The sequence below is a fragment of the Pyrus communis genome, chromosome 17 (genome assembly GCF_963583255.1).
Source record: "Pyrus communis chromosome 17, drPyrComm1.1, whole genome shotgun sequence".
Taxonomy (NCBI): domain Eukaryota; kingdom Viridiplantae; phylum Streptophyta; class Magnoliopsida; order Rosales; family Rosaceae; genus Pyrus; species Pyrus communis.
The window spans coordinates 18,950,244-18,968,625 of NC_084819.1; the positions used below are offsets into that span (position 1 = coordinate 18,950,244).

The 18,382-nt window shown below is 35.6% G+C and overlaps 2 protein-coding genes across 2 annotated transcripts; one reads left to right on the forward strand and one right to left on the reverse strand.

Moving 5' to 3' along the window:
- Nucleotides 1-3,994: 3,994 nt before the first annotated feature.
- Nucleotides 3,995-8,800, reverse strand: LOC137723429 (uncharacterized). The gene is made up of 4 exons (XM_068462627.1): nt 8,646-8,800; nt 8,440-8,486; nt 6,939-7,775; nt 3,995-6,386 (listed from the first exon to the last, which is right to left on the reverse strand). The coding sequence occupies exons 2-4, from the start codon at nt 8,443-8,445 to the stop codon at nt 4,440-4,442; spliced, it is 2,790 nt and encodes a 929-aa protein (XP_068318728.1). The 5' UTR covers nt 8,446-8,486; nt 8,646-8,800; the 3' UTR covers nt 3,995-4,439.
- Nucleotides 8,801-14,452: 5,652 nt separating this feature from the next.
- Nucleotides 14,453-16,783, forward strand: LOC137723733 (probable methyltransferase At1g29790). Its single transcript, XM_068462927.1, has 2 exons — nt 14,453-14,511; nt 15,227-16,783. The coding sequence occupies exon 2, from the start codon at nt 15,304-15,306 to the stop codon at nt 16,711-16,713; it is 1,410 nt and encodes a 469-aa protein (XP_068319028.1). The 5' UTR covers nt 14,453-14,511; nt 15,227-15,303; the 3' UTR covers nt 16,714-16,783.
- The last annotated feature ends 1,599 nt before the right edge of the window (nt 16,784-18,382 follow it).

An 18,382-nucleotide genomic window follows, 5' to 3' on the forward strand; every position in this document is an offset into this window, starting at 1 on the left:
CCTATATATGCATTCACCTCCGTTAAACTTTCCAACGCCCATGTCAATACTGATCCGCAATCATTACGGCAAAAGGTCGATCGATCCATCGAATTGTTAATCATGATTAATTCATGGTTATTATGGATAGTAAAAGTAAAAATAATTGAGTAGATTTGTAGCCCTTAGATTTACAATGATTAACATTCGTACCACTTAGATAAAGTGATTAATTAATCATATTAGTTGTACACTTAGAAAATCATTTGAAATTGGAAATCATTTTTGCTCACCACCATTTAGTGTGGTGTATGCTCATAACCTTATTTATCACCGTTAAATGAGTTTGAATTTCGAGATTTGTGTAGTCATTTCAAATTGGGAAGCATTTTTGCTCACCACCATTTAGTGTGGTGTATGCTCATAACCTTATTTATCACCGTTAGATGAGTTTGAAGTTTGAGATTTGTGTAGTAGACACAAATCTCGAAATTCAAACTCATTTGATGGTGATTAATAAGGTGATGAGTATACACCACACTAAATGATAATGAGCAAAAATGCACTCTTTGAAATTGTCACCGCCATTTTTATTTGAATAATTTCCCGATCCCATAAATAATATAAAAGGGCCCAATGTATTAAAAGCTATATTATTATTAATATCATATCTATAAATTGTGTGCTTTGTCAACATTATTAATATTTAAATAATAATTTAATCATCAACAATTACTCGTGTGTTTTACAAAATATAATTTAAATAAATAATTTCTCTAACATTATCCTTTTATTTTCAAAAGCTTTATTGTGACATCCCACATCGCCCATGGGAGTGATCCTTAAATGTATATTCCAATCCCTACCTAGCACGAGGCCTTTTGGGAGCTCACTGACTTCGGGATCCGTAGGAACTCCGAAGTTAAGTGAGAAGGGAGCTAGAGCAATCCCATGATGGGTGACCCACTGGGAAGTTGCTCGTGAGTTCCCAAAAACAAAACCGTGAGGGAATGGTAAACCCAAAGCGGACAATATCGTGCTACGGTGGTGGAGCGGGCCCGGGAAGTGATCCGTCCTGGGCGGGGATGTGACATTTATCAACAAAAAAAAAAATACAATTTTGATATCATGATAGGATTTTCTTAATTAGGAGCTTCTAATCTAGCTAGTAAATGAAGTTAGCTAGTTGAAAATCAAAGTACGCATAACAAAAAAACAATTATTATGAAACTACAAATATTATTTATAACGAAGAATGCCGAGATGATTGCAAATTGAGGACATCTTGATTAACTTACTACTCAAACTAAAGTACAATTTATAATTATAGTGACATAAACTTAAGAAACCTAATGCATAAATACCAAAATATACCAATACAAATCAAAATCAAATCTCTAATTAATTTTCTAAATAAACTAATAAATTCCAACACTAAGTAGGAAAAGTTGAAGATTATGAACTGGTTTAAGTAGAGATCGAACCATGCACATTTGCTATTTTACAGAAAAATGATTGTTCCACATTTTTGTTTGTTTCTGTATTCCACTCTCTTTTGCCTATCTAAAAGTCAAAATATATAGAAGTATGCATAAAGCAAAAAAAATATTGTATGGGCAAATTATTTCTCTTTTACATAACTTAATTGCTTATATATTTGACAAAAAAAAAAAATTGCTTATATAGTTTCATGTAAATTGGCCATTGAAAATCCATGAGGTCTTGGAATAACCCTTTCAAAAGCAAAAATAAAATAAAACAATTAATGTAACTTTGTGGCTTTTTTGTTATTGGGATCATCGAGATAATAGTTGGAAAGCTACTTTCAAAACAGAACCCAAGATTTTGCTGTCTCATAACGCGATGGATTAGAAAGTGGGGTGGGGTGTCATCATCAAATCATCAAATTATGAATCAAAAGGCCAACAGGTTTTCATCTACAATGGTAGGTAGAACCGTAGAACTAGACACTGCTCTGCCCCATCATACTTTCAACTTAAAACTTCAAAAACAATAGAAGAAACCAAAAAAAAAAAAAAAAAAGAAACAAATGAAAATTTATAAATTAATATCTAAAACTTAAAACAAAACGAAATTTAAATTATAAAAAATACAAAAATTGAAAATGGTTGGACTTTAGCAACTTGTCAATGTCAAGCAATGCGATTTCAAATTTGGTAGGGGATCGAACTGTGGTTGGACTTAAACAACTAACAATCACATATTGAACTATGGAAAAAAAAAAATTCCTATATATTCAATTTTCTTACACAAAAATAATAATCTGGCTTTTTTTAGGTTTTTTTTCCTTTCTCATTTCTGAAATTTAAATTCATAAGTGATGTGGGATGAAATTCTTAGTATACATCTAAATTTAACAGAAAAATAAACGACCTAAGTGAAAAAGACCAATAGTATAACACATTGTTAAGTTCGAGGACTAAACGAACTAATATGAGAGTTCATGAACTAAAATTAAATTAGGGTAAAATTCAAGAACCATTGCTACAATTAAATTTATTTTGTTAGAATATTCTAAGTTCAAATTTTTAGACGAAAATGATTGAATAAACTAAAAAATATAAAATTTTCTTGGTGAGCTAGGATATGTAAGAAACAAGATACAAGTCTATTAGGTGGACAATGATGTGAAAACTTGGATGACCAACTTTGACATATTTGACAAAAACAAACATATATATTAACATTAATACGCGTTATTATCATTGTACAGTAGTAAGGAACATGCATGGGCCCTAAGTACTCAAGTTATTTACGACCATACTCGATCGAGTCATTCTCTTTTTTCATCTCCTCCTTGAATTTTTGGCAAAATGTCGATATTTAGTTCTTAGTTAGAGAGAACGTTAAATTTTTCTTAATTTTTGACGTCTTGGGAAATACTGAATCAAAATTATCGATTTTGATTTAAAAAAAAATTCTCTATCTGGGAATTAAGTTGATTATATTTTCTTGATTTCTTGGCGCCAAAGATGTCCATTAGCGCCAAAAGGTGTGGCCAATGATGAAAGATGCATCATTTTTCCTTTTCAAAATCCAACCTTTTGAGAAAAGAAGAAAAACATGTAACATGATTACAGTAAAGTTCCCAGGCAAAAAGGCACGGTCCAACTAAACAAACCAATCTGCAAAATTGCAAATTGGAATTGGGCAGTTGGTTCGAACCAAATATTTTTTTTTGCCAACGATATTTTACTTTAAACTAAACTAAACTGTAAGAAGAGAGTTTTGAACTCGATCAGATGCATAGGAAGAGCATATTCGCTTTAGCCAAGAAGAGCAAATTCGCTTTAGCTAATGTATTATGTAACTATATGCACGTATGGAGAAACCAAATATATTTTTCTGTTCTTTGGTAAGAGTAGGAAAAGGTATAAATTTTGCGGATTAGCATGACAAAATTGTGTTTAGCCAAAAAGTATATGGTCCAATATCTTAATAAATAGATTGTTGGGAATCTACTCATGCATTCGGATTCGAACTTCCACTCACTTAAATTAATGTAATAGTTTTGAATCTTTCTCCTGTCCTAAATTAAAGTAATTAGGATGGTCAATGAAATTACGGTAATGGTCAATTGGGTCAACTAAGAAGTGCATTTCAACCTAAGCAGGCCCATGTTTGGAAGCCCATCTAATATTTGAAGCCCCAACATACAAAAGCCTATTTGAAGCCCTAGACAATTAAGGCCCAAAGAAACCATTGACAAATCATAGGTTTGGAAAGCAAATGTAAACCCCTACTTTCAATTGATCACGCGAGGCCTACGACACATTAACGGCTGAATCCACCGTTTTGTGCGTGAACGATTGATCTTAGCATTTCCCGTGTATAGAATCAGGTGTGCTGAGCAATAGAAACCATAGGGCACAAAATAACAATGAGATTATGAGATATTCTTTATAGGATATAGAACTAACTTTCTGTCAACAAAAAAAAGAGCCTACAAAGCTTTAAAACCCTGCTGAAAATACCAACAAAAAAGTCATCGAAACCAGCCTCGGATCTTTATCCGAATACATGTTTAACTTACAAAGATGATAAGTTCATAAAAGATAACAAGACAGTAAAATTCTGTTCATCATGTCAGACTATATTATCTATGCAAACCCACTAACTTAACAGTTTTGGAAGAAACTTGAACGGCAAGTGACCTCTTGAAACAGTCATCCATAGCTCAGGCGAGAAATTTCCTAGTTACCCCGTTTCAAAAACCATGAGTAGCCATAAAAAATGCTGTCAAATTCCCCTAGTTTAATCTCCTATCATTGAATTTTCGACAATTTTTGACAATTTTCTTGTCCATCTGGAAGACTTCACAGTTACAGCTTGTTGCAGTTTTGAAACCACTTTACAAATCAAAAGAGAGATTAGCACCTTACCAGGATTAATTCTTCCAAATATCACAACTTCAAGATGACACGAGTCTTTAAACACTCCTAGCAGCCAGTTGGCCACTTTTCTCCAGTTTGATCAAGAGGTTTGCTATCTGTATCTTTGTTAACATTCAAAGCTTCATTCACCTTGTTTTCTTCTGAAGCCCCAACTTCACTAACAGTATCAGCATGACTTGATGTTACCTTGACTCTCCTCCGGGCCTTGCTGGAGGGTTTTGAGACTCGCTTTACCCCATGGACATCTTCTGAGTTATTTTTTCTCTTTTTAACGCCTAATAACCCGTCTGCAAGAGCTTCCAATGCTTTAGGTGTTAGCGGTCGGTTTCTTGTGCTTTGCCTCCTAGAGGTCATGTTAGAAGTACTCAAGGTGTCTACAACATGCGTTTCACTTGATGGGAGACACGGACTGTCTACATTTATTTCCAGGTTGACCACAACAACGTTTTCACTGTCCATCGAATCACGTAGGTTGAGCCTGGATGATTCCTGGTCTTGATGATTCTCATTCTTCTCATGCGACATGCGCTCACCTGAACAATTCCCACCACGAGTTTCAGAAGTATTCTCCTTTACTGGACCACCTTCAGCAAGAGAAGCAATTGATGGCTCCCTTTCAAGAGGACCCGCTAGAGAAACAACAAGCTCGCCTACATCTAGAGAACTCAAGGTGCCATGAGGTCCCACTTGTTCTGACTCCAAACCTTGAGAGCAAGTGTTGACGAGGCAACCTGTTTCTGCCTTGGCACAAGCAGCTAATCTTCGCCGTTTGGGGAGAGGACATACAGAATTTGAATGTTTATATTTTTCTTTCCGACTAAATTTATGTAATGTAGTCCTCTTCAGCTTCTTGTTATCAGACATGCCAGTTTTTTGATCTGGGTGGCACTCTATTTTTTCTGCAGAATCTGCCTTATTTGTTACTTCCATTTGGTTTGTACCACCAATATCCGATGTATCCATATGGCAGTTGTCGCTGAAGTTATTCACATCACCATCCAATGAAATATCGGCAGCATCAGGCTTATGCTTGCCCAATAAATCAGCAGAAGAAGTTTCTTCAATTTCTCGTAAAAGACCAGTTGACTTAGAAACACTTTCAAATACAGTTGGTGAGCATCTCAGTTCTATAACTGTTGATGATTTTCCTCTATGAACTAGACTGGTGTCGACAATCGTGAACCTCTTACGCTTCAGGTGCTTGGCCATATTGGGTTTACTGTTCAACTGCATTTCAGCAGTATCATTCTCATGTTCATTTAATTTATTCTCACAAGAGTCTCCTTCATTTTCTCTTGAACAATTGATTTTTTGATTACTTTGGATTTCAACTGGTGAGTATCTCAGTTCCACTATGCCTTGTGATTTTCCCCCATGGACCAAACTGGTGTCAACAACAGTGAACTGCATCCGGTTTGGTTTGCTAGTAGCGACCCTAGGTTTGAGGTAGCAATGGCGTTGATGATTAGATAGATCATCCTGGTCTGATGTCGCCTCTGGAACAAGTTCTTCTTCACCTTGAAGCTGAATAAGTTCTGGTTCAGATGCCACTTTGTTCAGAACATCACTAACAGAATCAAAATACTGCTCTCCCCTTGTCAATTTTCTTCTTTTGAACTTCTTTATGCCAGGCGTAAGAAAAACCAGAGAATGTGTAGGTTGCTCAGAATGCCACCCATTTTCCAGCAAACGTGGCCAAACAGCCTCCCAAAAGATATCATTAGACCGCCCCTTGCTCAACCGAACCCCTCCAGTCAAATATTTAATTATTTCACTGAATGTAAGAGAACTAAACGCTTTGCCAGCTGGTAATTTTGGACAAGCTAGAAGCCCTTGGTTGTTCTTTCCAGGTTCCAGGGCAAAGCCTGTGAGATCTTCTTTCCCTTTCCCAATTCCTATAGCTTCCACAAGGACACGAATGCCAACAATGGACTTCAAGAACGAGACATATTCTTCTAGAGACGTTGTCCCCTCTGCAAATAATTTGTAACCCTGCTAACAACAGATCACATGAGAGACGGGGAGTGAGAATCAAAACATTTACCTCTCAAATAGATAAAAGTAACTCAAGCTTCAACAGCATGCATAGAAGCGTTTGTATTCCATTTCTAAATCTAAGCTATATGTTATACAAGAATCAACCTATTCTGAATCATGAAATATTATGCATCTGACTTGTAACAACAGACGTCAACATTATTATATTTTATTATTGTCACTATTGAGAACTATTAACTGAGGAAAACAAACTTCCACCAATAAAATTCAGCAATGCATGCGTCAAACTCTCGATTCTGAAGAATGACAAAGAAGGGAGAATGGAGTGATGAAGCCATGGGAGTACAAAATGGTATCGACATGCATTAAGTGTGCTGTCAAACAAAATATACTTATTCTGGAATCTATAGCATCATAACAAGGTTTCCTTTTCGACTCCATTGCAAGATGGAAAAATAAATGGCGGTATAATCTGATCCTATTAATTTGTATTCAAGGACAGAAATATTTCTTACATATATACTTAAACAGTGAATTATGAAGTACCTCTGATAAAGATTTTTGAGATTCTTCAGAGACATGAGGAATTATACGAGATAACAGCTCCCGTTGCCTCCACCCTGTAAAAATTTTCTCCCCAATGATACATTTCTTTCTTCTACTTTTCCGGTACTCTGACCATATGCGGTGTGCATCAGACCTATAAAACTTCCCATAATAAAATGACAGTATTTCTCCGATGGTTTTGTGCTCCATGAATCTCTTCACCTGGTAAAAGCTCTTCCCAAAAATGTATAAGCCCAGAAGAAAACCATCCAATTCAGCATCACTCCACGTGCTTCTTGATGAACCGGGAACTGGATAACAGGACTTGCTTCTAAGTGATCGATTTGCATTCTCTTCCACCAAAATCGGCTCAACATTTTCTGCTTTTGATTCTTCTCCCTCGTCTAACCCAAATAACAAGGGTTCAACTTTAAGTTTTGAACTTTTCTTCCTCAGTCTAGTAGGATCCTTTTTTCTCTTTCTAGCTTCCTTAGAACTCTTTCCATTAACCACATTATCAGGGTTAGTTGGAGATTCCAGCCTCTGATCTTCAATACTATTCCCTTCGTCAGAATATACAATTGGTACGGGCAAACCAACTAGAAAGTAATGGGAACCACTAACAACTTTTGAATGAACGGGATTAGTCAAAAGCTTATACTGCTCAGCGTCCATAGTCATGGAAGGGATTACCACTTGGTATGCATCACCAACTCGGGGAGCCACCTGCTGCTCTCCGAACATATTGCTTATATCAGGACTACCTGGATCAAATAAATGCTGAACAGATGTCTCTTCGATGCAATTACCAACATCATCTGGCTGATCTGATTCCACCTGCCAAAGTTTATAGAAACATAACAATGAACACTTAGGAACGGAAAAAGGCATTAAACCTTCACCGCGAAACCTTCAGCATACTGCATTGGGTATCATTTGTCATATATCATCATCACTCCTCAATCCAACACGGTATATCAATTGTAAACTCGGGAGTGCAAATGCTAACGAAAAATGAAACCCAGATAAAGATAACTAGAACAAAGAAAAAAACGACCTGAATAAAAAAAGCACACATAAAAGCAGAAAATTTCAAGATCACCAAACCAAATTCTGATAAGCAACCTAGATCTATATCGATATAAGACACAACAAAAAATGCTATCAAGCATGTCAAAACAATCCACACAACGCAGCGTCACGAAAACAAAAGCCAAATAAATAACTAAAATCAAACGTGTACAGCACTCTCTGAGACAAAAACACAGAAACTTACGCAATTACAACCAAAATATAACAAATTTACTGCCAAAAGTAAAAGCATTCAAACTAAACTTCCATAGCCAAACCCCGATTCGGATTCTCGTATTAACCCATAAAATTTAGCTCATATAAAACTCCAGAAAATGCAAACAATAACAACAATGCAAAGAGTTGTCTCACAAGCGTTAAAAACAGTATGCAAAAGAGTATTTAGAGAGGGAATTCAGTAGTGGCTAACCTCCATGGAAGAGCTTGAATGTCAAGAACCCACGTGAAAAACAAGACCTGCGCAAATGGGTTTTCGAGTTAACTTTTGATTCACATCTATTTTCAACCTTTACTATAATATCAAACACATCGAAAAAAAAGTATAGCAAATAAATAACAACCAAACACAGCCTTAAGAGAGAGAAAAAAAAAAAAAAGAGGAGAGAGAGAGAGTACCTGGTTCAAAAGAGAAGAACTTTCATATGGGTTCAGAGGGATGAATTCACGGGCGCTGAAGGAAAGGACAGAGGAGAGAAGTGAGAACCAGAAAAATCAAAGTGGTGTTTGGTGTTTGCATACAGAGGAAGGAAGGCTTTATAGGCTAGAAGGAAGAGAGAATATGTTTGTCTCGTGTCAACAAGGAGTTTCATACAAGAGAAAAATGGCATCACATAAGAAACTTTTCAAGAGAAAAAAAAATGAAAAATAAAAAATAAAGACTCCAAAAATACAATTGACAAATCAAAACACTTCACTTTAAGTTGTCGCCAATGAATGTTCAGCATCATGACGTCGATATTTTTATTATCAGTTAAAAGGAGATCTTGGTATGAATCTCGTGAAAACTTTAAGTTGTCGCCAATGACTGTCTCGTTTAGTGGCGTCGATATTTTCATTGCGTAAAAATCGGAGATTTGAGTTTAATATTTATCGTATTAACCTGAAAAAGGAAAAAACCGATAAGATTTGAGCAAACTAGTGCAAACGAGAAATTACAACATTGTCTCTTCTTGATTTGACCGAAATACTCAAATTATGAAGCTTTCCTTATAAGATAAAAGAAATTAGGACTTTTTTCGTGTCCTCATAAATATTCAAATCTCGTTAGATATGTTTTATTTGTTATTAGTGAGGAGTGGAGATTTAAACTTGTGACCTCTAACAAAGTTAAGAAGAAAGACGCCGTTAAAGTAAGGACTAGTTGAACAACCTTAACTCAATCCTAAAATGCTCATTTAACATGTGAAAGGGAGAAATTATAACCAAAATGATATTTAGGTTCAAATCTCGTAAATTTGTTTAGTTTAAACAAACAAAAAAACATGAATAAACTTCGAACAAACTTGTGTAAATGGGAAATGAGAAATTACATCATTATCTATTTGTAATTAACTGAAATACTCAAATTATGACGTTTTCTTTGGAATAAAACAAACTAGAACTTATTCATGTCATCATAAATATTCGACTATCATAAGAACATGTTTGGTATAAGCATAGTATAAATTATTATAAACGACCTCAAGTCGATCTTATGGAAATACCCATTTAGCAAGCGGAAGTGAAAATTAGGTGATGTTAAAGAGAGTAAAATTTTAAATTATATCATGTAAACCATATGATGTTAAATAAGAAGTCCAATCATCAATCGCCACATCATGTAGTTTATAAAAAAATTGTCTAAAAATTTAGTCTTCCTCGTATTTTTCATAAAAAACTAAGACCAAAAGTAATAGAGGTGCTAGAAAAATATCAACAATATTGGCGAAATAGAAAATATTGTCGTTTATTAATGTTGAAAATTTTGTCATAACCATGAATTTATCGATATTTTGTTATTACGTGAGGGTTTCAAACTCTGTGTTCACTCTTCACTCATTGCCTCACACTTCTTCTCACCACTAAACTAACCCTTGAAGCCATCTTTGTCACTATATTTTTGTATCATTGGAAGTGTTTAAGATTTTATTTTTTAAAATTATTATTATTAAGGGGAGATGGAGGGTTCGAAACTATTACAACAGTAAGGAATGAGAGAGTTTTGAACTCGAAATGCATGAGTAAAAACCCAACACCTTATTCATTATGATATTAAATCACATGCACTTAAGATACATGCTTAAAGGTTGGTGTATAAATAGAGAACTGTTACATGCAAAATGTGTATCATGAAATGGAAGTGTATGATGTGTTGGCAATTACATGATACTTTTTTATGCTGAAAAGTTGACACGTTTGTTTGCCAAGTATGAAGCATGACTACAAACCTATATCATATGTATGCTATTATGCAAAACCTAAAACCTACCTTATAAATCAATCATGTTCCTTCACTTCAAAACGACATGGAGAAGCTTATCAATATGAATAAGTTGGAGAGTGGTCATTGAGACTGTAAATTTTGTCAAATATTTACGGCATGATTAATACTAAGGAAACTAAATTTATAAATAATTTTTTAAATTAAATGACATGAAAGTTGATGATTGAATTATCACATAAACGTTGATAACGTACTCATTTCTTACTAGTGACACATCATTTAGTTTGCAAATTTTTTTTTTATATAAATTTAATCTTCATAACATTACTCTTATATGATATGAATTAAAAATGAGTTTGGGCCGAATGAAATGTCCAATAACCTAATAATTTGTATGAAATTATTTCCCATATATTATTTGTACGAGGGAAGATCTTGTAAAAAAATTGTGTGGGTGAGCGAAGCTCATAACTCGTCACTTTCAAGATTTGTCTTTTTAAAGTCTTCACATTTTGTCAAAATTTATTGATTTCAAATACTTTCAAGTAAAAGAATAACAGCTAAATTGATAATTTAACGGATAAAATGTTTAATAATGTAATACTTTGTAACTGCATTGTAGTAAAAAATTAAAGGGTAAAGTACAAAAAACTATATTAATTATTGGTGTCACCACATTTTCATACGTTATCTTTTAAAATTGACAATGTCATACCTCATCTTACGAATTTGTGTCAATGTTATACCTTCCGTTAGCCTGCCGTTAATTTGTCAGTTAAATGCTGACGTGGCTTGATTTAGGGTCCACTTTCTATTAAAAAAATTAATAAAATATTATTAAAAACTAAAAAAAAATCATTTAATATTTTTTAAATATTAAAATAATAAAGAAAATTAAAAAACAAAAATCAAAACCTTTCATCGCCCAATTCGCATCCCCATTCCCAAACAGCTCCCCACTCGAGTCCGTCCCCACCACCACCGAAAAATCCGAACACGTCCCATACGTCGCCGAAGCCCCAATCGAGCAGCACCTCCGAGTCCCACTCCGCTCACTACTCATCCCAAAAACCAACCTTTACCCATGACGCCGCCGCTTCTTCGCGGAACTGGAAGCTCCCGTTCCTAGTATGGTGTCCGCCGGAGATCGTCCTGTCGTCGTCGACCAAGGTAAGCCGGGACATGTCGATGGCATCGATAGAAAAAGAAGTCATCCTGTTGGAGAGGCAGGGGCGTTTAGTGTGGACGAGTAGGCCATTGGATTTGCGATCGGCGGAGTCTAGGGTTTTGGAAGTGGGCGTGGAGGCCTGCTGCTGCTGGAAAAGTCTCCAGCCATGGAGCTAGAACGTGCAGGAATCGACATAATGCTATGAATCTAGGGATTTGTGTGACAACCCCTGCATAATCTTCAACCAAAAAAATTTGAAAACCCATCAACCCCCAACCCCCTAAAGAAGAAGAAAGAATTAGGAGAAGAAGAAGAAGAGACGAAAGGTTTTTTTTTTTCCCTTCTTCTTTTGTTTTGTGGGTTGTAGCAAGTAGATGGGGGAGGGAAAAGGGACGAAAGGTTTTGTTTTTTTTTTTTTTTTTTTTTACTTTTTTTTATTATTTTAATATTTAAAAAAATATTAAATGATTTTTTTTTTAGTTTTTAATAATATTTTATTAATTTTTTTTAATAGAAAGTGGGCCCTGAATCAAGCCACGTCAGCATTTAACTGACAAATTAATGGCAGGCTAATAGAAGGTATAATATTGACACAAATTCGTAAGATGAGGTATGACATTGTCAATTTTAAAAGATAAGGTTGCAAGTGTTGTGACACCAATAGTTAAGGTAATTTTTTGTACTTTACCCAAAATTTAAAATCAATTTTTGAAATACAAAAACCAAAATATTTCATACCTTAAACCAGGATAGTGCAAAATATAATGTGACCCATAGTATGCATTTATGTGGCATCCCACATCGTCCAAGGTAGTGATCCTTAAATGTATATTCTCATCCCTATTTTGCACGAGGCCTTTTGGGAGCTCACTGGCTTCGGGTTCCGTAGGAACTTCGAAGTTAAGCGAGAAGGGGGCTAGAGCAATCCCATGATGGGTGACCCACTGGGAAGTTGATCGTGAGTTTCCAAAAATAAAACCGTGAGGGAATGATAAGTCCAAAGCGGATAATATCGTGCTACGGTGGTGGAGCGGCACGGGAAATGATCCGCCCAGGGCCGGGATGTGACAATTTATCTTGTATTTTCACAAGGAAAATGTTAGCAAGACTATTTTTTAGACCATATTTTGTAAACCACATAATATAATGGTTGATGGTTGAAAGCGGATAATATAGTGCTACGGTGGTGGAGCGGGCCCAGGAAATGATCCGCCCCGGGCTGGGATGTGTATGTGTTTTGAGCAGTGGCGGAGCCAGGATTATATAACAATGGGGTCATGATAAGTAAGTGTAAAATTAAACATATTTTTGTTTATAATTTGTCCACGTAGTAATATCGTATTTTTTGTTTATATGTAAAGCACTAACAAAAAGTCAAAGAAAACATCAAGCACCACACATTGCAATAAGCCACGAATCAAGAAGTCAATACATCTAGGAAATATGCAATCAAGGACATAAGTGAAAATTAGAACACGAGTATTTTTTGGTCAATTAATAAGAATTTGAGTTAAGAACATTGTAAGAGATAGAGAAAATCTGAATTTAGAAGAAGATACACCACAAAAGAAGAAGATAGAGGAAAGAAAGAAGAAAATTGAAGCAGCAGCAGCAAAGAGGAAACCGTTGAGAAACAAAGCTAACCTACAAATCATTTATTTCCCAAACTGATAGGGGTCAAGACAAAAAAAAAAAAAAAAAAAAAAGAAAAAGAAAAACATTGAGTTATTGGGGTCATGTAAGCTCAATGACCCCAATGTGGCTTCGCTAGTGGTTTTGAGTACTAAGAAAATCTCTCTAAATATATGGTCTTTAGCATCACAATTTTCACAATGGCAAACCCTAAATGAAAACAGAAATAAATTCAAATTCGAAAAGATCATCCCTAACACGATAACTTCGTTAACCGTTTTACCGTTAGGTCACACGACAACTACAGTAATATCCCGACCTCAGTAAACGGCAGTGCATGTGACTAAACGACGTCACGCTACCCTCATCTCGTGCCTTTTTAGGGCTCTTGCCTTCTCCATTTCCATGGAAATTAAACCGGCCCTAATCGGGTTGACCCGCCCCACCGCCATCATCTGGTCAACGCTGTTCATTGAGCTCCAGATCAGCATATTTACAGAGTAACTCCTTTAGTTTAAGATAATCTTAACCATATTAATTTTTTATGGTAGTGTTTTATTAATTTTTGTCTATTGATTTTTTTTAAACTTATTCATTCGATTCGACTCGATAACCAAATTTACATAATAATTACCTTATCAACGTTTAAGTAATAATTCAATCATCAATAATCATATTTCATTGTTTGTCAACTTTAGTCCAAATAATTGGTTACCATTTTAATATATTTAAGAGTAATGTTAGGAGATTAAATTTGTAAACTAAATAATATAGAAGTTAATGATTGAATTATTCGTGACACATCATTTAGTTTACAAATTTAATCTATAAATTTAGTTTTCTTAACATTACTCTATGTTTAAACAACAAGTGTGCAAAAGATTTAGTATTTAATTATATAAATTTGTTGTATGATCAGCATTTTTCCTCTGGAGATTCGTGCTTCAAAGCCTGTTGAGTAAGAAAAATGCAGCTAAATTAATTAAATAATTCAACAGAGCATAAAATGTGGCGAATTTTGTGGATTTCGTGAGTTTAGTAAGCTTGAAAGATATTTAATTTACAGCTCTTAATGCTCAATTGGGAAATGTATTATTTGGAGTAATTTTGAAGTATTACTGCAAGATCCAATCTTTTTATCTTTCAGATTTTGGGTTTATAAGATATGTCAAGTTTGTGCAGAGGAAGATTGATTTGGCTTCAGTTTTGTGCAGAGGAATATTGATTTGGCTTCAGTTTGGAGGAGATTCTTTATCTGGGTTGGTTTAAATTTGGAAGGTTTGTTTAATTAATGGTTAAGTGGGTTGCTTTCAGCTTCATTTTCTATGTTTCTCTTGTTAGATGTTGTTTGGATGCTGGGAAAATCTGAGGGAAAAGAAAGGAACTTTTTAAGTCTTTTTAACTTGTGTTTGATGTTTTGGCTTTAGATTTGATGCATATTTCTGGAGATTCTGGTGCTGGATATGTTTAAATTTGGGTTATATATTTCAGTTATGGTTTACGTAGCTTGTTTTCAGCTTCGACTATATCTTTCCTTTGTAAGATGATGTTTGGATGCTGAGAAAATCTGAGGAAATGAAAGGAATTCTGAGTCTTTTAACTTGTGTTTGATGTTTTGGCTTTTGAGAATGAAATGGTATATTTAGAACTAATTCACACGGTGGTAACGGCAATTGACTCCTCTGTGAAGTTTGGGAGAAATTTCATATGTTTATGCTTCTGTTGATAGCAAGAGAAAATTATCCATTGCTGTAAAATCTGATTCATGTTGCGAGATATACGCACAACCGAATCTTGGATTTTTTCCGTGAGCATGATAAATTTGATATGGAGGCTTAGTAATCCATTCTCTGTTCCTATATTTTCTTGGTAAAATGATACGTTGTTTTAGATGTGGAAGTTCGATGGTGGCTTGTGCAGAACATTTTACATTCAGATCATTTCGTAATCATTGTGATTTGGTTTTTTTACTAGGTTGAAAATCCGAGACAAGGAAGTACAGAATTAGTGGTTGGTTAGAAAGAAAGTTGAAGTTTCGTGCGTAATTCAGGATGGCGAGGTTGTGTCATCCGAAATGTAGACTAGGTAATAAATCAATGGGTTGGCTTCAGATTCTACTAGGAGGCCTTGTTATAATTTTGAGCATATGCAGTCTCGTGAAGTTCTACTCTGCTGGGTTTTTCTTCCACAATGAAGATATATGCCGACAATTTACTGGCGTCAAAGATGCATATGAAGGGTTTGACATAAAAGCTTTGTCTGATCGAGTAGGGGAAGTTCTAAATAAATTGGAAAGCTTACAAGAAAAGCTCGAGTCAGCTGTCCAGCAAATGGAGAAGGACAAAGAGACTTTACGTACAACTAACATTACAAAATTCGAGTACAAGAAGTATCTGGAGGAGGACGTAATCAGGCCTCTTTATGCCGCTCACATTTCTCTGAGGCTGATTCGGTTACCTAAAGCTGAAGGTATTCACAACTCAACGATGAAAGAGGAGCCTTTGATTAACACTTTTGTGATTGAAGAGATAAGGAAGTATATAACCCCAAAGGAGAGTAGAACCGGGAAGCTTAATATATATGGAACAGAAAGGATATACAATACAATTGGACATGCTTGTGTGTTATACAAGAAAGAGTTGGAAGAGTACATGAGCTATGATATCGGGTCTTATTGTAACGATGATTGGAACTTAGCTCAGAAGCTGATGCTTAACGGTTGTGATCCTCTGCCTCGGAGGCGGTGCTTGACAAGGGCCTCAATGGTCTACCAGAAGCCTTACCCTATCAATGAGTCTCTTTGGAAACTGCCGGATGATAGAAATGTGCGGTGGAGCAATTATCAGTGCAGGAACTTTAAGTGCTTGATGGGAAACAACACCAAGAAGGGTTATTTCAAGTGTGTCGGGTGTTTCGAAATGGAGAAGGAAAAGCTTAAATGGGTTACAAATAGCTCACTTTCCGTTGATTTTCTGATCAGTGATGTTTTGACTATTAAGCCCGGGGAGATGAGGATTGGTCTTGACTTTGGCATTGGCACTGGAAGTTTCGCTGCAAGGATGAGAAAACATAACATTACAGTAGTCTCCACTGCTCTTAACCTCAAGGCGCCTTTCAACGAGATGATTGCACTGAGAGGTTTGATTCCATTGTTTGTAACATTGAATCAACGCCTACCATTCTTCGACAACACAATGGACATGATTCACACCAGTGGATTTCTAGACGGCTGGATTGACCTGCAACTGCTGGATTTTATCCTGTTTGATTGGGATCGAATTCTGAGGCCAGGCGGATTGTTATGGATTGACCGGTTCTTCTGTGTTAGAAAGGATTTGGATGATTTCATGTACATGTTTCTGCAGCTGAGGTACAAGAAACACAAGTGGGCTATTTCTCCCAAATCAAAGGATGAGGTCTACTTTTCTGCGCTGTTGGAGAAACCTCCAAGAGCAATATAGTTACATGTTTTGTAATAAGAAAAATAGCTTTTCCCTAAAATGTGATCGTCTTTTTTTGCGTAATCGACATTTTGGCTAATAACATGAGTTATGATTTCATTAGTGACAACTGAGCTAGCTCTACTGCATAGAATGTTTCTCTCCAGCAAAGGTTTTGATTTCGAGTTCAATTTACATGAAACCATGAGGCTTTTAGTCTCCTAAACTCCATTGTTATCGCAAAAGATTGTAAAATACTCGGTTTGAAATACATAAATATGGTGCCTAAATCCCTTCCTTTTCCTAAGACCCCAAGCTAAATGAGGCCCAAAGACAATGGTACAAACCAGGCCAGAAAAGCACTGCTGAGACTCTCAGCTCCTGGACTTATAGTGCAGGCTGCAAACCAAGCTGCAACCCATTTTATCCCTAAACAAATTTGCAACCCATGTTTAACTTCGTTTTGGGCTTGTTGATAACAAACCAAATCCCACATTCGAGCACAGTATGTTGAAGAGGAGAATTTTTGAGTCGACGGCAACTGAACTACGTGTCCATGCTGATCTAAACACAAAATACATCCCCTATCCCACTCCCCATGACTTGTCGTGCTAACCATGATCTACTGTTGGTTCCATCCTATGTCACAAGACTCACAACCCCCCTAATCCGACACACGTACAGAAGGCCTTCTCGTTGAAGAGTACACAAAGTCCTACGTCAAAGATTTGACACAACAACAAAGCATTTTTTTCACTAAGTATAATCGGCTGTATGAATCTTAGAACGTCATTGCGCTCAGCTCTGTGCCACGTCTTCCGTTAGATCCAAGTACTCCAAGTTTTTTCTCAAAGTCTCTTCCAAAGTCTTCTTGGGTCTTCTATCTCTTCGGCCCTGAACCTCTGTCACGTAATTGCATATTCTAACCGAAGCGTCTGTAAGCCTTTGTTTCACATGCCCAAACCATCGTAACTGATTTTCTCTCATTTTCCTTCAATTTCGGCTACTCCGACTTTACCTTGGATATCCTCATTCCTAATCTTATCTTTCTCGTGTGCACACACATCCAACGAAGCATTCTCATCTCCACTACATTCATTTTATGTACATGTTGATGCTTTACCGCCCAATATTCCATATCATAGATTATAATTTTCACTTATCAACATTCCGTGCCATAAAGATTTGACACAATAAAGTATAATTTATACTGAGTGGTTTTATTTCTAATCTTATCCAAGTGTTTTGTACTAATTTCACACTCGTTGGTCTAATAAGCGGTTGAATTGAAGATAATATCGGTGCTTGACCTATTAGAAGGGGACTTCTGACCTTCTATCTGGAGTTTTAATGCAACAAAGTGTAATTACAATCAAGAGAATTAAATGAATCATGTAAGAGTATTGAGTAGAAAGTTATACCCATGAAATTAAGTCTCCTTCAGTACCAAGAAATTTCTTTGTCGAGCTATATATGTATGTACTTAAAAAGGAAAAAACCTCCAATTGAAAATTATTATTTTCGTAAATCATATTAGTTTAGAAAAAATATGTATCTATATGTCTATCTGGTTAAAAAACATTAGAACATTATCACAAAAGTATGTCATAAAAATATCCCTTGTCGGCTGGAATATTTGATCTAGCTAGAATATATAGTACACGTATATATGTCTATTTTTTGCTAGCTA